General features: G+C 45.2%; 1 protein-coding gene and 1 long non-coding RNA gene across 2 annotated transcripts in view; both read left to right on the forward strand.

Moving 5' to 3' along the window:
* Positions 1 to 898: 898 nt before the first annotated feature.
* Positions 899 to 7,051, forward strand: LOC121306013. The gene is made up of 4 exons (XR_005948131.1): positions 899 to 1,008; positions 1,491 to 1,586; positions 6,393 to 6,463; positions 6,805 to 7,051. It is a non-coding gene; the product is annotated as an uncharacterized LOC121306013 (long non-coding RNA).
* Positions 7,052 to 16,318: 9,267 nt separating this feature from the next.
* pold1 (polymerase (DNA directed), delta 1, catalytic subunit) overlaps positions 16,319 to 20,213 on the forward strand; it is a 26,988-nt gene continuing 23,093 nt past the window's right edge. Inside the window, 5 exon segments of the mRNA XM_041237735.1 lie at positions 16,319 to 16,531; positions 16,636 to 16,749; positions 16,906 to 17,046; positions 17,590 to 17,715; positions 18,779 to 18,947. Coding sequence (XP_041093669.1) covers positions 16,339 to 16,531; positions 16,636 to 16,749; positions 16,906 to 17,046; positions 17,590 to 17,715; positions 18,779 to 18,947 — 743 coding nt within the window. The 5' untranslated portion in view covers positions 16,319 to 16,338.

Raw genomic sequence — 20,213 nt, forward strand, 5'->3', positions numbered from 1 at the left:
ACCACAGCCCCCCCAACTACAGGAACCACAGCCCCCCCAACTACAGGAACCACAGCCCCCCCAACTACAGGAACCACAGCCCCCCCAACTACAGGAACCACAGCCCCCCCAACTACAGGAACCACAGCCCCCCCAACTACAGGAACCACAGCCCCCCCTACTACAGGAACCACAGCCCCCCCAACTACAGGAACCACAGCCTTCCTTACTACAGGAACCACAGCCCCCCCAACTACAGGAACCACAGCCCCCCCAACTACAGGAACCACAGCCCCCCCAACTACAGGAACCACAGCCCCCCTCTACAGGAACCACAGCCCCCCCAACTACAGGAACACTGTCCTCTCCCACAGCCCCCCCAACTACTGGAACCACAGCCCCCATTCCCCTCGCTGTCTAAATTCCCCTCGCTGTCCCTGCAGCCCTCTCTCATTCCCCTCGCTGTCCTCTCCCTCTCTCATTCCCCTCGCTGTCCTCTCCCTCTCTCATTCCCCTCGCTGTCCTCTCCCTCTCTCATTCCCCTCGCTGTCCTCTCCCTCTCTCATTCCCCTCGCTGTCCTCTCCCTCTCATTCCCCTCGCTGTCCTCTCCCTCTCTCATTCCCCTCGCTGTCCCCTCCCTCCCTTCCCCTCGCTGTCCTCTCCCTCTCTCATTCCCCTCGCTGTCCTCTCCCTCTCTCATTCCCCTCGCTGTCCGCTCCCTCTCTCATTCCCCTCGCTGTCCTCTCCCTCTCTCATTCCCCTCGCTGTCCTCTCCCTCTCTCATTCCCCTCGCTGTCCTCTCCCTCTCTCATTCCCCTCGCTGTCCGCTCCCTCTCTCATTCCCCTCGCTGTCCACTCCCTCTCTCATTGTGAATGGCAGAATTGAAATGTTCTCTCTCTCTCTCTCTCTCTCTTCTATCAGAATGCATGCAGTTCTGTTTCCTGCCCTTCAAAGGAGTGCCAGGCTGGAGAAACTGTCAAGACCAAAGTGAATCCACTGGACTCCTGCTGCCCCATCACATACTGTGGTAGGACCAGATTTAACAACTGATCTGTGAGGGTCTCCCAACTGCACCTCATTATCTGTGACACTGTGTGTGTGTTCCCAGTGTCTTCTGGTTTGGAGTTTCTGATCCAGTGCAGTTCTGGGTGACGAAGGCATTAAAACGTTTCTCTGCTAACTTGACTTTCTCTCTCAGTCTCTTCTGGTTTGGAGTTTCTGATCCAGTGCAGTTCTGGGATGACGAAGGCATTAAAACGTTTCTCTGCTAACTTGACTTTCTCTCTCAGTCTCTTCTGGTTTGGAGTTTCTGATCCAGTGCAGTTCTGGGTGACGAAGGCATTAAAACGTTTCTCTGCTAACTTGACTTTCTCTCTCAGTCTCTTCTGGTTTGGAGTTTCTGATCCAGTGCAGTTCTGGGATGATGAAGGCATTAAAATGTTTCTCTGCTAACTTGACTTTCTCGCTCAGTCTCTTCTGGGATTCTAATGGTTCGTTTTCTCTTCACAGAATGTGAAAACTGCCCTAATATTCCTCAATGCAGTCGTGATGAAAAACTGGTGACTGTTTCTGCTGAAGGAACATGCTGTCCTAAACTGAAGTGTGGTGAGTCCCATCTCTAACACAGAGCCCAACTGCCCCTCATTAGCGGTGACGCTGTGTGTGTCTCTGTGCCTCTCTCTCATTAGCGGTGACGCTGTGTGTGTCTCTGTGCCTCTCTCTCATTAGCGGTGACGCTGTGTGTGTCTCTCTCTCTCTCATTAGCGGTGACGCTGTGTGTGTCTCTCTCTCTCTCATTAGCGGTGACGCTGTGTGTGTCTCTCTCTCTCTCATTAGCAGTGACGCTGTGTGTGTCTCTGTGCCTCTCTCTCATTAGCAGTGACGCTGTGTGTGTCTCTCTCTCTCATTAGCAGTGACGCTGTGTGTGTCTCTCTCTCTCTCTCATTAGCAGTGACGCTGTGTGTGTCTCTCTCTCTCTCATTAGCAGTGACGCTGTGTGTGTCTCTGTGTCTCTCTCTCTCTCATTAGCAGTGACGCTGTGTGTGTCTCTCTCTCTCTCTCATTAGCGGTGACGCTGTGTGTGTCTCTCTCTCTCTCTCATTAGCGGTGACGCTGTGTGTGTCTCTGTGCCTCTCTCTCATTAGCAGTGACGCTGTGTGTGTCTCTCTCTCTCATTAGCAGTGACGCTGTGTGTGTCTCTCTCTCTCTCATTAGCGGTGACGCTGTGTGTGTCTCTCTCTCTCTCTCATTAGCAGTGACGCTGTGTGTGTCTCTCTCTCTCTCATTAGCGGTGACGCTGTGTGTGTCTCTCTCTCTCTCTCTCATTAGCGGTGACGCTGTGTGTGTCTCTCTCTCTCTCATTAGCTGTGTGTGTCTCTCTCTCTCTCATTAGCGGTGACGCTGTGTGTGTCTCTCTCTCTCATTAGCAGTGACGCTGTGTGTGTCTCTCTCTCTCTCATTAGCGGTGACGCTGTGTGTGTCTCTCTCTCTCTCTCATTAGCGGTGACGCTGTGTGTGTCTCTCTCTCTCATTAGCGGTGACGCTGTGTGTGTCTCTGTGTCTCTCTCTCATTAGCGGTGACGCTGTGTGTGTCTCTGTGCTCTCTCTCTCATTAGCGGTGACGCTGTGTGTGTCTCTCTCTCTCTCTCATTAGCGGTGACGCTGTGTGTGTCTCTCTCTCTCTCTCTCATTAGCGGTGACGCTGTGTGTGTCTCTCTCTCTCTCTCTCTCATTAGCGGTGACGCTGTGTGTGTCTCTCTCTCTCTCATTAGCGGTGACGCTGTGTGTGTCTCTCTCTCTCTCTCTCATTAGCGGTGACGCTGTGTGTGTCTCTCTCTCTCTCATTAGCAGTGACGCTGTGTGTGTCTCTCTCTCTCTCATTAGCGGTGACGCTGTGTGTGTCTCTCTCTCTCTCTCATTAGCAGTGACGCTGTGTGTGTCTCTCTCTCTCTCATTAGCGGTGACGCTGTGTGTGTCTCTCTCTCTCTCTTAGCAGTGACGCTGTGTGTGTCTCTCTCTCTCTCAGCAGTGACGCTGTGTGTGTCTCTCTCTCTCTCTCATTAGCAGTGACGCTGTGTGTGTCTCTCTCTCTCTCATTAGCAGTGACGCTGTGTGTGTCTCTCTCTCTCTCATTAGCAGTGACGCTGTGTGTGTCTCTCTCTCTCTCATTAGCAGTGACGCTGTGTGTGTCTCTCTCTCTCTCATTAGCAGTGACGCTGTGTGTGTCTCTGTGTCTCTCTCTCTCTCATTAGCGGTGACGCTGTGTGTGTCTCTCTCTCTCTCATTAGCGGTGACGCTGTGTGTGTCTCTCTCTCTCTCATTAGCGGTGACGCTGTGTGTGTCTCTCTGTCTCTCATTAGCGTGACGCTGTGTGTGTCTCTCTCTCTCTCATTAGCGGTGACGCTGTGTGTGTCTCTCTCTCTCTCATTAGCGGTGACGCTGTGTGTGTCTCTCTCTCTCATTAGCGGTGACGCTGTGTGTGTCTCTCTCTCTCTCTCATTAGCGGTGACGCTGTGTGTGTCTCTCTCTCTCTCATTAGCGGTGACGCTGTGTGTGTCTCTCTCTCTCTCATTAGCGCGCTGTGTGTGTCTCTCTCTCTCTCATTAGCAGTGACGCTGTGTGTGTCTCTCTCTCTCTCATTAGCAGTGACGCTGTGTGTGTCTCTCTCTCTCTCATTAGCAGTGACGCTGTGTGTGTCTCTGTGCCTCTCTCTCATTAGCAGTGACGCTGTGTGTGTCTCTCTCTCTCTCTCATTAGCAGTGACGCTGTGTGTGTCTCTCTCTCTCTCATTAGCGGTGACGCTGTGTGTGTCTCTCTCTCTCTCTCATTATTACGCTGTGTGTGTCTCTCTCTCTCTCTCATTAGCGGTGACGCTGTGTGTGTCTCTCTCTCTCATTAGCGGTGACGCTGTGTGTGTCTCTCTCTCTCTCATTAGCGGTGACGCTGTGTGTGTGTCTCTCTCTCTCATTAGCAGTGACGCTGTGTGTGTCTCTCTCTCTCATTAGCAGTGACGCTGTGTGTGTCTCTCTCTCTCTCTCATTAGCGGTGACGCTGTGTGTGTCTCTCTCTCTCTCTCATTAGCGTGACGCTGTGTGTGTCTCTCTCTCTCTCTCATTAGCAGTGACGCTGTGTGTGTCTCTCTCTCTCTCATTAGCAGTGACGCTGTGTGTGTCTCTCTCTCTCTCTCATTAGCGGTGACGCTGTGTGTGTCTCTCTCTCTCTCATTAGCGGTGACGCTGTGTGTGTCTGTCCTCTCTCTCATTAGCGGTGACGCTGTGTGTGTCTCTCTCTCTCTCTCATTAGCAGTGACGCTGTGTGTGTCTCTCTCTCTCATTAGCGGTGACGCTGTGTGTGTCTCTCTCTCTCTCATTAGCGGTGACGCTGTGTGTGTCTCTCTCTCTCTCTCTCTCTCTCATTAGCAGTGACGCTGCTGTGTCTGTCTCTCTCTCTCATTAGCAGTGACGCTGTGTGTGTGTCTCTCTCTCTCTCATTAGCGGACGACGCTGTGTGTGTGTCTCTCTCTCTCATTAGCGGTGACGCTGTGTGTGTCTCTCTCTCTCATTAGCGGTGACGCTGTGTGTGTCTCTCTCTCTCTCATTAGCGGTGACGCTGTGTGTGTCTCTCTCTCTCTCTCATTAGCAGTGACGCTGTGTGTGTCTCTCTCTCTCTCATTAGCGGTGACGCTGTGTGTGTCTCTCTCTCTCTCTCATTAGTGACTCTGTCTCTCTCTCTCATTAGCAGTGACGCTGTGTGTGTCTCTCTCTCTCATTAGCAGTGACGCTGTGTGTGTCTCTCTCTCTCTCATTAGCGGTGACGCTGTGTGTGTCTCTCTCTCTCTCATTAGCAGTGACGCTGTGTGTGTCTCTCTCTCTCTCATTAGCAGTGACGCTGTGTGTGTCTCTCTCTCTCATTAGCGGTGACGCTGTGTGTGTCTCTCTCTCTCTCATTAGCAGTGACGCTGTGTGTGTCTCTCTCTCTCTCATTAGCGGTGACGCTGTGTGTGTCTCTCTCTCTCTCTCTCATTAGCGGTGACGCTGTGTGTGTCTCTCTCTCTCTCATTAGCGGTGACGCTGTGTGTGTCTCTCTCTCTCTCATTAGCAGTGACGCTGTGTGTGTCTCTCTCTCTCATTAGCGGTGACGCTGTGTGTGTCTCTGTGCCTCTCTCTCATTAGCAGTGACGCTGTGTGTGTCTCTGTGCCTCTCTCTCATTAGCGGTGACGCTGTGTGTGTCTCTCTCTCTCTCTCATTAGCGGTGACGCTGTGTGTGTCTCTCTCTCTCTCATTAGCGGTGACGCTGTGTGTGTCTCTCTCTCTCTCATTAGCGGTGACGCTGTGTGTCTCTCTCTCTCTCATTAGCAGTGACGCTGTGTGTGTCTCTCTCTCTCTCATTAGCTGACGCTGTGTGTGTCTCTCTCTCTCTCATTAGCGGTGACGCTGTGTGTGTCTCTCTCTCTCTCATTAGCAGTGACGCTGTGTGTGTCTCTCTCTCTCTCATTAGCGGTGACGCTGTGTGTGTCTCTCTCTCTCTCTCTCATTAGCAGTGACGCTGTGTGTGTCTCTCTCTCTCTCATTAGCAGTGACGCTGTGTGTGTCTCTCTCTCTCTCATTAGCGGTGACGCTGTGTGTGTCTCTCCTCTCTCTCATTAGCGGTGACGCTGTGTGTGTCTCTCTCTCTCTCATTAGCAGTGACGCTGTGTGTGTCTCTCTCTCTCTCATTAGCGGTGACGCTGTGTGTGTCTCTCTCTCTCTCATTAGCGGTGACGCTGTGTGTGTCTCTCTCTCTCTCATTAGCAGTGACGCTGTGTGTGTCTCTCTCTCTCTCTCATTAGCAGTGACGCTGTGTGTGTCTCTCTCTCTCTCATTAGCGCGCTGTGTGTGTCTCTCTCTCTCTCATTAGCAGTGACGCTGTGTGTGTCTCTCTCTCTCTCATTAGCAGTGACGCTGTGTGTGTCTCTCTCTCTCTTTAGCAGTGACGCTGTGTGTGTCTCTCTCTCTCTCTCATTAGCAGTGACGCTGTGTGTGTCTCTCTCTCTCTCTCATTAGCAGTGACGCTGTGTGTGTCTCTCTCTCTCTCATTAGCAGTGACGCTGTGTGTGTCTCTCTCTCTCTCTCATTAGCAGTGACGCTGTGTGTGTCTCTCTCTCTCTCTCTCATTAGCGGTGACGCTGTGTGTGTCTCTCTCTCTCTCATTAGCAGTGACGCTGTGTGTGTCTCTCTCTCTCTCATTAGCGGTGACGCTGTGTGTGTCTCTCTCTCTCTCTCATTAGCGGTGACGCTGTGTGTGTCTCTGTGCTCTCTCTCATTAGCGGTGACGCTGTGTGTGTCTCTCTCTCTCTCATTAGCAGTGACGCTGTGTGTGTCTCTCTCTCTCATTAGCGGTGACGCTGTGTGTTTGCCTCTCTCTTGTTTCAGTGGTAAAGGCAGACGAATGTGATGTTCAATACAGAACTGAGAAGATCTGGAATGGGAACTGCGTTGCGACAGTAAGCAATCGAACTACAGATCCCAGCATGCCTCTGCATCGGGGCTGATGGCAGAGGATCATGGGAGCTGTAGTCTGTCTTTTTTTTTTAAATAGGTCTTTAATAATAATAATAATAATAATAATAATAATAATAATAATAATAATAATAATAATAATAATAAACAACTACATAACATTACATTTATATATAAAATATTAACTACAATGTTTAAATGCTCAGGGTCACACACACACACGCTCATATAGTGAGTCAGTGGCTGAGCCTGGATTTGAAGCTCTGTTCTCCCTCTCTCCTCTCTCTCTCTCCTCTCCTCTCTCCACTCTCTCTCTCTCTCTCAGTTGGAGCTACCCTACTGCTCCGGATTCTGTCTCTCGACTCACTTCTACAGCCCCAGCGAGGGGCGGCTGGTGTCCAGGTGTAGATGCTGTGGGATCGGAGAGACTGCAGACCTGCCAGTGCAGACAGTGTGTCCTGACAGCAGCTCCACCCCTGTGATCATCACCGTGCCCAGGACCTGCTCCTGCAAGCCCTGCGGATAACCCAGCGGACTACAGCTCCCAGCCTGCAGGGGCCCGGGGGGGGGGGGGGGGGTCGTGGGGAGATGACCCCCCTTTAGTGACCCTCTAGACGTTCTTTAGTGAAAATTGTTCTGTGATCAAAAACTTTGATTTCTCTAAAAGGTGTTGTGTTCTTGTTTTTATATAAACTGCAGATCCCAGCATGCCTCTGCACTGGGGCCAAGGGAGACGGGATCATGGGGTATAGTTCTTAGAAAGGCGTTCTTTCAAGAAATCACTTTCCGTTCTAACACTAGTGATTATATATAGATCAAAAAATTATTTATATATATATATATATATATATATATATATATATATATATATATATATATATATATATATATATATACACACACTAGAGCTCCCAGCTTGCTCTGGGGTGGAGGGGAGGGGATCAAGGGAGTTGTAGTTTTATAGTATCAAAGGGTAAGGAATATGTTTGCTTTTCAAAAAACTACAGAGCTTTTCATTCTTTTGAAAACAGCATACAGATCCCAGCATGCCTTTGCATCGGGGCTGAGGGGAGAGAGGATCATGGGAGAGGTAGTTTTTTTTTTGTATTATAGTAGGTGTTAATTTGTAGTTTTTGTTTTTTAAACTCTTATCAAACGGTGATGGGAAATTTAAAAAAAAATTACACAAAAATAAAATTAATTCATTTTTAAACTTTTTTTTTTTTTTTTTAAGGGGATTGATCAACAGCATCACACAGACTTGAATTACAATATTAAAAACAAAATCTATAGTAATGAACTACAGCACCCAGGGTGCCTCTGCATTGGAGCTGAAGGCAGAGGATCATGGGAGATGAAGTTTTTTTTAGAAATATATATATTTTTCAATTCTTGGTAAATTGTAAGGGACGTTTGCTTACAGAGGATCATGGGAAATGTAGTTTTTCAGTAATAGGTATTTGATACACTTTTTCTATCAAATGTTAAGGGATACGTTTTTTAAAAACTACAGAGACCAGCATGCCTCTGGTTTGGAGCTAATGGCAGAGGATCATGGGAGATGTAGTTTTTCAGTAATAGGTATTTGATACACTTTTTCTATCAAATATTAAGGGATACGTTTTTTAAAAACTACAGAGACCAGCATGCCTCTGGTTTGGAGCTAATGGCAGAGGATCATGGGAGATGTAGTTTTTCAGTAATAGGTATTTGATACACTTTTTCTATCAAATGTTAAGGGATACGTTTTTTAAAAACTACAGAGACCAGCATGCCTCTGGTTTGGAGCTAATGGCAGAGGATCATGGGAGATGTAGTTTTTCAGTAATAGGTATTTGATACACTTTTTCTATCAAATGTTAAGGGATACGTTTTTTAAAAACTACAGAGACCAGCATGCCTCTGGTTTGGAGCTAATGGCAGAGGATCATGGGAGATGTAGTTTTTCAGTAATAGGTATTTGATACACTTTTTCTATCAAATGTTAAGGGATACGTTTTTTAAAAACTACAGAGACCTGTCGCAAATAACGTTGAATCAGCTAGGCTGGTCGGTAAAACATTGAATCCTTTTGTATGGAGTGTATCAGTAGCTAAGGCTCATGGTTCATCAACTGATTCAGATGCAGTTGTATTGAGTTTGCACACTGATGATGATAAACAAACTACAAGTTAGGTGCCTGCTGATATGAAAAACAGTGAGTTTTGGCCCCCTACTGTATTCTGGATGAATGGCATCCCTTCTAAAGTGTCTCCATGTGAGCAGAAAGAAATGTATAGTAACAATGTGTACAGATCCAGAACTATTGTACATGCTGCAGAAGTAACCCTGACACATAAATTAAAACATAATCCTCTTGTTAATTGTGCATGTAATATGTGCCAAAGCAAATCATCAGCGACTGGGCTCAGACTTTGTCCGGCATGCAGTCATTTGGCTAAACACTGTAGAATCTTGTTTGAATGCAATGATTCTGTAGGTGTTTCTTTCTCTCATTTAAATGTAAACCCAAATAAATATTAAGAGGATTGAATGCATGAGTTGAGAAAGGGTCACTTAGTAAAATGGGCACATCTGGGAAAATTAGAATGTGAGGAAGGTGTCCCTGCTAAGCGTGTACAAGCGTCTTGTAGGTACGAAGTCAAGGCCATGGCGGCTCACACCTGCGATGCGAGACGATGGATTCGAGAGCCTATTGTCGTGTTCACTGAGCCTGCCCGAGTCGAACCAGAGACCGAAGTGGAGTCCTGCCGGGAGCGAGCTGAAACCCCGGACATGGATTGGAGAATTTTAAATGAAATGTATTGATGCAATAATATGTGTTATAATCCTTTGTATTGTTTGTATAATCTTTAGTTTGGAAAAGTGTGTAAGTGTCATCAAAAGTAACGCGGAATGCTGTTTTAATTCTTAATTGTGAAACTTATGTATTTTCTTTATATAAAATCATGCAGTAGAAGCTGGTACAGTTTGATACAAGTGGCCAGTTTTTAGGCAGTTTCTTATCAAGATGGGCTTGATTCCCAGAATTGAATGCTAAGTTTCTACAGCATCCTTTTTAGCCTAAGAAAATGTTGTTAGATGTTGAAATAAGGTTTGATATGCTTGCTTTTTACTATAAACTATTTGTGTGTGTAAGACCATATGCTTAACACTGCCTGTCATAATAATATACATGAAATTGTTTCTCGTCAAGACAGGTTCGCATTTAAAATAGTTAGTAATCGTGTTCTATAGGGAGGAAACTGTCTAGTTTGACTCTGAGTTAAAAGATGATGCATCATAAAGGGATGTTGTTTGAAAAATAAAATAAGAAGCTTAAAAAATAATTTTAAGAATAGAAGATGGGTTTTAAGAAAGGAAAGACTTCATAACTTGTGAGCCTGTCTTGAAGTCGTGCCAGAAAGTGGAGGGATAGTTGGCACGAAGAGCGGAGTTCTCTTATCGAACAGCGTGAAGGTTGGAGTGTCTTCTCGCCATAGAAAAATTGGAAAAAACCTTGATTATCGCTGGAAATTGGAAAGCTGAGCGCACAACTAGAAAACTGGTTTTAGCTGGTTTTTGTGCAGCTGAAAAAAGTAGGAGGTCGTCCGCAGTTCAGCTGAATTCGAGCTGTTAGGAAACTCATAGGACAGAGACATTACAATCTTACACTTAAATAAAAAACAAATAGATTATCCATAGAGAGAAACTCTATATTGGGAAAAACATAAGATGGAAGTTCCCTATAATATCTGTTAAGCACACGCCTGTAAAGACAGAAGGAAAACTCATTTGAAGAATAGAATGGCATGAGGGAATATATTATTGGACATTAATACATATAATCAATATAATCATAACTGCTAGTGTTGTATATATTTCAAACAACACTCATATATTCAACATTAACACTATAGTGTTTTATATATTTCAAACAACACTTATATATTCAAAATAATATTAGTTTCTTTGTTTCGCCTAGCATTTTAAATAGAGGAGGGGGTCGAGAGATGAGCGGGTGAGATCATGATTGGATGTGTGGACCAGGTGTTATATGTTTATTAATTGTTGACACAAGGCTCTAAATTTTTAGGCTGTTGTGTGCCAAAGAGATAAGAATTGGACTCGATAAAGATTCTCCATGTATTCCTATGGAGACGAATCCTATAAAAACTCACACTTTTCGCAAAGGGGCACCACTATCGAGACCTTTGCTTGACAGGGTGAAGTGGTCCATCACCTGCAGATCTCCACCAGCCTGATTCCTTTGTTCACGCTGCTTTTCCTTATAATAGGAGGTAAGCATATTGCTAACATTATTATATCTTACACATATTGGTTGCATTGCTATAAGGTTTTGAAACTATGTTTTGGTTTTAAGAGAGTGTTATATTGAATGAAACTGGAATATAGAAGTGGGTGCTTGCAGACCGCATGCGTTGGAATTTGGAGGTCTGATCAACCTACCTTTTTCCAAATATTAAAAGCATTTTAATAAACCGAAGGAGCATTGCTCTGATTCGTAAAACTTAAAATGAATGAGTCTTGAGTGTCTATCTTTTCGATTAAAGGTTATACGAACATGCATACAGCTCGTCCAGTGCTCGAACATAAACCACTAGGAGTTTATAACATCTCTGTGCTCCTAACGTCTCCCCTGAGTTAAGATTGTGTGCAGAGTGAACAGAAAATAAATAAGACCGAATAAAGAGTACGTGACAGACCAGCATGGAGCTAATGGCAGAGGATGCTGTATATTATAAAGACATTTCAGAGGGCTGGATCTCATCAATATCAGGGTCTAGCGCTGTATATTATAAAGACATTTCAGAGGGCTGGGTCTCATCAATATCAGGGTCTAGGGCTGTATATTATAAAGACATTTCAGAGGGCTGGATCTCATCAATATCAGGGTCTAGCGCTGTATATTATAAAGACATTTCAGAGGGCTGTGTCTCATCAATATCAGGGTCTAGTGCTGTATATTATAAAGACATTTCAGAGGGCTGGATCTCATCAATATCAGGGTCTAGTGCTGTATATTATAAAGACATTTCAGAGGGCTGGATCTCATCAATATCAGGGTCTAGTGCTGTATATTATAAAGACATTTCAGAGGGCTGGATCTCATCAATATCAGGGTCTAGTGCTGTATATTATAAAGACATTTCAGAGGGCTGTGTCTCATCAATATCAGGGTCTAGTGCTGTATATTATAAAGACATTTCAGAGGGCTGGATCTCATCAATATCAGGGTCTAGCGCTGTATATTATAAAGACATTTCAGAGGGCTGTGTCTCATCAATATCAGGGTCTAGTGCTGTATATTATAAAGACATTTCAGAGGGCTGGATCTCATCAATATCAGGGTCTAGTGCTGTATATTATAAAGACATTTCAGAGGGCTGGATCTCATCAATATCAGGGTCTAGTGCTGTATATTATAAAGACATTTCAGAGGGCTGGATCTCATCAATATCAGGGTCTAGTGCTGTATATTATAAAGACATTTCAGAGGGCTGGATCTCATCAATATCAGGGTCTAGCGCTGTATATTATAAAGACATTTCAGAGGGCTGGATCTCATCAATATCAGGGTCTAGCGCTGTATATTATAAAGACATTTCAGAGGGCTGGGTCTCATCAATATCAGGGTCTAGTGCTGTATATTATAAAGACATTTCAGAGGGCTGGATCTCATCAATATCAGGGTCTAGTGCTGTATATTATAAAGACATTTCAGAGGGCTGGATCTCATCAATATCAGGGTCTAGCGCTGTATATTATAAAGACATTTCAGAGGGCTGGATCTCATCAATATCAGGGTCTAGGGCTGTATATTATAAAGACATTTCAGAGGGCTGGATCTCATCAATATCAGGGTCTAGCGCTGTATATTATAAAGACATTTCAGAGGGCTGTGTCTCATCAATATCAGGGTCTGTTACATTTTGCTGTTGGGTCTGAATTAATTACTATATTACTAAATTTCCATTCTGTGGAAAATTCCCTGCCGTTTTTTTCCCATTTACCGAAACTCGGGAATTTCCCACAGTATAAACAGCTGTCTCTTGGAGCCAAAATATGAATCCCACGCCTGCAGTACCGGCATCTCGCCACTAGAGAGCGCGATTAGACGGATTTGTACTGCAGCTTCCCCCGTTGAATTAACATAGCCTGCAGTACCGAGTTTCAACCAGCAGATGGGAGCATTGCAACACAAAACAAGTTTAAAATCCATTCTCTCACCTCTTATTAGCTTTATTAACAGGATCACTGGCCCCTCCCTTTAAAGGAGCGCTGACCATCTTTAAAATCCATTCTCTCACCTCTTATTAGCTTTATTAACAGGATCACTGACCCCTCCCTTTAAAGGAGCGCTGACCATCTTTAAAATCCATTCTCTCACCTCTTATTAGCTTTATTAACAGGATCACTGACCCCTCCCTTTAAAGGAGCGCTGACCATCTTTAAAATCCATTCTCTCACCTCTTATTAGCTTTATTAACAGGATCACTGACCCCTCCCTTTAAAGGAGCGCTGACCATCTTTAAAATCCATTCTCTCACCTCTTATTAGCTTTATTAACAGGATCACTGACCCCTCCCTTTAAAGGAGCGCTGCCCATCTTTAAAATCCATTCTCTCACCTCTTATTAGCTTTATTAACAGGATCACTGGCCCCTCCCTTTAAAGGAGCGCTGACCATCTTTAAAATCCATTCTCTCACCTCTTATTAGCTTTATTAACAGGATCACTGACCCCTCCCTTTAAAGGAGCGCTGACCATCTTTAAAATCCATTCTCTCACCTCTTATTAGCTTTATTAACAGGATCACTGGCCCCTCCCTTTAAAGGAGCGCTGACCATCTTTAAAATCCATTCTCTCACCTCTTATTAGCTTTATTAACAGGATCACTGACCCCTCCCTTTAAAGGAGCGCTGACCATCTTTAAAATCCATTCTCTCACCTCTTATTAGCTTTATTAACAGGATCACTGACCCCTCCCTTTAAAGGAGCGCTGACCATCTTTAAAATCCATTCTCTCACCTCTTATTAGCTTTATTAACAGGATCACTGACCCCTCCCTTTAAAGGAGCGCTGACCATCTTTAAAATCCATTCTCTCACCTCTTATTAGCTTTATTAACAGGATCACTGACCCCTCCCTTTAAAGGAGCGCTGACCATCTTTAAAATCCATTCTCTCACCTCTTATTAGCTTTATTAACAGGATCACTGGCTCCTCCCTTTAAAGGAGCGCTGACCATCTTTAAAATCCATTCTCTCACCTCTTATTAGCTTTATTAACAGGATCACTGACCCCTCCCTTTAAAGGAGCGCTGACCATCTTTAAAATCCATTCTCTCACCTCTTATTAGCTTTATTAACAGGATCACTGACCCCTCCCTTTAAAGGAGCGCTGACCATCTTTAAAATCCATTCTCTCACCTCTTATTAGCTTTATTAACAGGATCACTGGCCCCTCCCTTTAAAGGAGCGCTGGCCATCTTTAAAATCCATTCTCTCACCTCTTATTAGCTTTATTAACAGGATCACTGACCCCTCCCTTTACAGGAGCGCTGACCATCTTTAAAATCCATTCTCTCACCTCTTATTAGCTTTATATCTACATCTATATCTCTCTCTGTATCTACATCTACATCATCTCTGTATCTACATCTCTGTGTGTGTGTGTGTGTGTGTGTGTGTGTGTGTGTGTGTGTGTGTCTCTCTGTGTGTACAGTGTGTGTGTCAGTGTGTGTGTGTGTGTGTACAGTGTGTGTCAGTGTGTGTGTGTGTGTGTGTGTGTCAGTGTGTAACTGAGTGAATTCCCTCGGTAGTTGTTTTTTTCAGTATGTTTCTTGGCGGGCGCGGTGTGTTTTTGTTCAGAGTCCCGGAATCCTGCAATGATTTCAGTAAGAAACTGGGAGAAGGGATCTGTCCAGACACGCCGTCTACGATTCCCAGAAATGTGTGGGATAGACATTTACTTCTACATCTATATCTCTCTCTGTATCTACATCTATCTCTATCTCTCTCTGTATCTACATCTCTATCTCTCTCTGTATCTACATCTCTATCTCTCTCTATCTACATCTACATCTCTATCTCTCTCTGTATCTACATCTACATCTCTATCTCTCTCTGTATCTACATCTCTATCTCTCTCTGTATCTACATCTCTATCTCTCTCTGTATCTACATCTACATCTATATCTCTCTCTGTATCTACTATATCTCCATCTAATCTATATCTATATCTCTCTCTATATTTCTCTATCTCTAATCTATCTCTATCTCTCTAGCGAGCTCTCTATAAACGGAGGCTGGCATATATATCCATCTACTCTATCTGTAATCTATCTCTATCTCTCTAGCGAGCTCTCTATAAACGGAGGCTGGCAGTGGTCCAGAAACGGGTTTGTAAGCAGCCGGACCCGGGTTCAAATCCCAGCTCAGCCCTCCCTGTGTGTGGGACCCCCCCGACCCCCCCCCCAGCGAGTCCCTGCGTCTTTGGGGTGACGCGTTGCTGTAAGAGACTCTGCAGCTGATGTAAAGCGCTTTGTGATGGCAGCTCCACTGTGAAAGGCGCTATATAAAGATCACTGTTATTATATATTTACCAGAAACACCTTTATAATTGAAAACAAAAATCAAATAAACAAAAAAAAAAATCAAATAATCAAAAAAACCATCATATTTTACATCTTTTTTTTTTTTTTTCCACACTCAAAATGGCCGCCCCGCCAGACCGCAAGCTCTATTTGCGTCGCATTCCCGGACCGACCAATCAGCGCAGGACGTGCCCGAGCGTCGCCGATGGCGTAGGGGGGCGGGACGGCGTCACGGTTCCATTCTTTACAGCGTGGTTTGTTGTTGTCGGTTTGTGGCGGGAAATAATTCTGCTGCAGAAGAGGCGATCAGGCTAGAACTGCATTATTATTATATTAATATTAATATTATTATCATTATTATTATTAGAGAGGAGGAATCGAGGTGATTATCAGGCACGGCTTGGTTTTTCACAGGGTTTTGTTTCAGTCCAGTTTCGGGGAGAGGGGGGAGATTTAAAATAGTCTGAGAGTAATGGGAATTAGATTTGCAAACGTTTGATTAATTATTATTATTATTATTATTATTATTATTGTTGTTATTGTTGTCAGCGGTGTTGTTCTCAGCTCGATGCAGTCCCTGGTTTTGATGCGGCTCTTATTATTATTATTATTATCGTTATTGTTATTATTATTATTGCTGTCAGTTAGGGTTATTATTGTGTGTTTAGTGTGTAACACGTATCCTGTTGTATCTGTGTGTATGTTAGTGTGTAACACGAGTCCTGTTGTATCTGTGTGTATATTAGTGTGTAACACGAGTCCTGTTGTATCTGTGTGTATATTAGTGTGTAACACGAGTCCTGTTGTATCTGTGTGTATATTAGTGTGTAACACGAGTCCTGTTGTATCTGTGTGTATATTAGTGTGTGTTTGGTGGGTTGTGTAGGACTGTGTTGCTGCGCACATGCGCGGTACTCAACCCAGCGAGGTTTGCAAATTGCAATCCTGATCAGTTTGAGGCCGCACACACACAGACAGACAGACAGAGACACACTGACACACAGACAGATAGACAGACAGACAGGGGCTCTGCAATGGCAGGAGTTGCAGCGAGGGATCCTGGGAGTTGTAGTTTTTATATATTTGAGGGATCCTGGGAGTTGTAGTTTTTATATATTTGAGGGATCCTGGGAGTTGTAGTTTTTATATATTTGAGGGATCCTGGGAGTTGTAGTTTTTATATATTTGAGGGATCCTGGGAGTTGTAGTTTTTTTATATATATTTTTAATCGCTCATCTCGATCCTCTGCTTTCCCGTACAGATGGACAGCAACAAGAGACGGAATGCCGGGCCACCAGTGGGCGGAGCTTCGCAGCCCAAGCGCCCCAGAGGGGGCGGGGACTGGGACGAGGACGGCCCCTCCCGGTTTGAGGAGGAGCTAGCTCTGCTGGACGAATCGGAGATGGGGGCGGAGTTTAGGGAGGGGCAGGCTGGGCATGACGTCATACCAGTCGGTAATTGAATTTATGAGACGATGAATTGTGAAGACTAATGAATTATGAAGAGTGGGGGGTGGAGTTCACTCCAGGGTTATTTTCTGACTGTCTTTGTTTTTTAGGGAACCTCTTCTCCACCGATCTCAACCCCAAGTGGCCACGCCCCGCACCCCCGAATCTGAACCCCAAAACTGACACCCTGACATTCCAGCAAATTGAACTGGATTATTACATAGGTGAGTGTGTGTGTATGTGTGTGTCTATCTGTTCAATTTTGCATGAATTCATATTTATAGAGATTCACCTCTCCTTGTAATCTCTCCCTCTCTCTCTCTCTCTCCTCTCCTCTCTCTCTCTCTCTCTCTCTCTCTCTCTCTCTCTCTCTCTCCCAGGCTCTCATATCTCAGGAATGCCGGGAGCTACTCAGGGTCCTGTCCCGATTATCCGAATGTTCGGAATCACCGAATCCGGGAATTCGGTCTGTTGTCATATTCACGGATTTGCTCCTTACTTCTACATCAACGCGCCCAACGGTAAACTAGAACTACAGCTCCCATGGTCCTCTGCCTCGAGCCGCGGTGCTGAGGCATGCTGGGATCTGTAGTTTTTCCATATCACTAGACCCTGATATTGATGAGATCCAGCCCTCTGAAATGTCTTTATAATATACAGCACTAGACCCTGATATTGATGAGATCCAGCCCTCTGAAATGTCTTTATAATATACAGCGCTAGACCCTGATATTGATGAGATCCAGCCCTCTGAAATGTCTTTATAATATACAGCGCTAGACCCTGATATTGATGAGATCCTCTGAAATGTCTTTATAATATACAGCGCTAGACCCTGATATTGATGAGATCCAGCCCTCTGAAATGTCTTTATAATATACAGCGCTAGACCCTGATATTGATGAGATCCAGCCCTCTGAAATGTCTTTATAATATACAGCACTAGACCCTGATATTGATGAGATCCAGCCCTCTGAAATGTCTTTATAATATACAGCGCTAGACCCTGATATTGGTGAGATCCAGCCCTCTGAAATCCTCTCTCCTCTCTCTCTCCTCTCCAGGTTTCTCTGTCTCTCAACTTGCTGAATTCAAGAAAGACCTCAATGCAGTTGTCCTGAGGGACATGCGATCCAACAAGGACAACATTTCCCAAGCTGTCCTCGCCGTGGACATCTGCAGGAAAGAGAGTGAGTGTCCGCACCCCACCCCCATGTCTGTCCAGCAGTCTCTTCCCAAGTGTCTCTATCAATCCTGTTCGGTTTGAAGCTACAATATAATCCCTTCTTCTTGAACTATATAGCTAGGAGCTATTAGTTTAGTAGTGGGAGACATGTGGTGATTGTGAGATCCTTTCTGCTAATAGAGACCGTAAGTAGCTCAAACAGCAGACAGACAGACAGACACACAGATAAATAGATAGATAGGTAGATAGTTGGTGGTAGCAGTGGGATAGCAGATTTAGACAGACAGGTAAATAAACACAAACACACACACGCACACACCGGCGCTGTGGACCCTATCTTCACATGATCTAGACTATTGATCATCCATGTTCGCACCCCCTCCCCTTGTGTGGTGTGCGTGTCAGTGTGCTAAAGACAGATAAATAGATAGATAGGTAGATAGTTGGTGGTAGTAGTGGGATAGCTTAGTGGTATTTAGATCTGATAACTAGAGAGGTAAATAAACACAAACACACGCACACACACAGACAGACACACACAGACAGACAGATAAATAGATAGATAAATAGATAGGTAGATAGTTGGTGGTAGCTAGTGGGTAAGCTTTTGGTCTTTAGATTGATAACTAGAGAATCAAAAATAAAAAGACAAACACCCTTAGAAACACAAAAGCAGACAGAAAGACAGACAGACAAAGACACACAGACAGAAATTACAGATCTCCATTAGTATTGAGGAAAGAATGGTGTTTTTAGTAGTTTGTAAGACTGTGAGTTAGAGTCATTAGATTCCTGATAAACTAGTTTGTGCACGAGGTATCAAATGTCGATAAACACTAAACAAGCTCGCACACCCTGAATCATAGACACACGGAGGACAGAAGACAGGGAAGACGATCTCAAGATTTATTAAGCATAGAGGGGTCAGAGGGAGAGATGATGGTAGTGGTTCCACCCTTCCCGCGTCCCCTAAGTAACAGGCCTAGTGGTATTGGTCTGTTAGCACTCTTTCATCTGATACGTTTCTAGTCTTGTTTGTTTTTTTTTGTTTGTTTTCTTTCCCTCAGGTATGTACGGTTACCATGGCAAGCGGCAAAGCGACTTCCTGCGCATCACCGTGGCGACGCCGCGCCTCGTCGCCCCGGCCAAGCGCCTGCTGGAACAGGGGTTCAAGTTCGGCAGCAGCGCGGCGCAGAGCTACGCCTCCTACGAAGCCAACATCGACTTCGAAATCAGGTCAGAGAAAAAAGACGACACTCGCAGCGTGAAGGACTACAGCTCCCAGCATCCCTCGCCAGGGCCCGCGGGGTGCAGAGGCATGCTGGGAGCTGTAGTCCTATAGCCAGGGGGACAGCTAGACAGATTCCAAAGCTAGGTAGTATAGCAGTCGGAAGATGTTTGGTGGTAGCCGTAGCTGAAGGATGTCTTAGTGAGAGGAGTGTATTGATCTGATAACTAGACAGGGTAAACATAACAAACAAAACAACACACGACACACCACGGACAGGACACTCCCTCTCTCTCTCTCTCTCTCCTCTCTCCTCTCCTCTTCCCTCCTCTAGCGAGAGAGGAGGAGAGGCAGGAGAGATCTCTCTGACTCTCTAGACGCTCTCTCAGTCTCTCTCTCTTTCTCTCATCTCTTTCTCTTTCTCTCTCAGTTTCTCTCAGATCTCTCTCTCCTCTCTCCTCTCTCCTCTCTCTCCTCCTCTCTCCCTCTCCTCCTCTCTCCTCCTCTCTCTCCTCCTCTCCTGTCTCTCCTCTCCGATAACGATCAGTATCTATAGATGTACAGGTGAGTATAAGTAGGCAATGCCTAAATGGACTTCCCTGGACAGGTAAATACCGTCCTCAAGCACACACACCGGATAACGTTCTCACCAGACAGAAAGGAAAGCAGGAGACGCACTCTTGTATATGGAACAGTGGTATAGTTGGACGTTAGTGATGTGCTTTCAGGCGTTGGTTTGGAATGCTGTACTGCTCCTTTCAATCCGCTAAACTGTTCTAACTTCTTGTTTGATTTTTTAGCTTAGGGTCTAGTATTTCTTCTGATAAAACGAGGTACAGACGGGGCTTGGACTACATTGCCCCTCAGTGTACCACGCCAAGGCCCGACAACGGCTCCTCAGTCACAGCGTTGAGAACGCACTAACCGTACTCAGGATAAGCCAGATTCTGCCCCAGAGTTTCACAGGGCCTATGGTTACGAGACTTTTCTTTCCCTCCGGAGAGTACGGTCATTACCAGAGAGCGCTGTTTGTAGCGCCCCACACCCATCAGCGACGTGAGACTCCTATAATGTACTGCCTAACACGATCTCGCGGGCTCAATCTCCCTCTCTTACTCTATAAAGCCTATCCTCAACTGCTGTGAACGGACCAGTACAAGCAGCCATATCTGGCATACTCTTCGCGGCGTGTGACGTAAATTTTGGGAGCTGTCGTCCTCCTACGAAGCAACAGGGCTTCTTTCAGGACATTCAGACGGTGCAGGAACTCGACC

Source organism: Polyodon spathula, chromosome 45, assembly GCF_017654505.1.
Source record: "Polyodon spathula isolate WHYD16114869_AA chromosome 45, ASM1765450v1, whole genome shotgun sequence".
Taxonomy (NCBI): Eukaryota; Metazoa; Chordata; class Actinopteri; order Acipenseriformes; family Polyodontidae; genus Polyodon; species Polyodon spathula.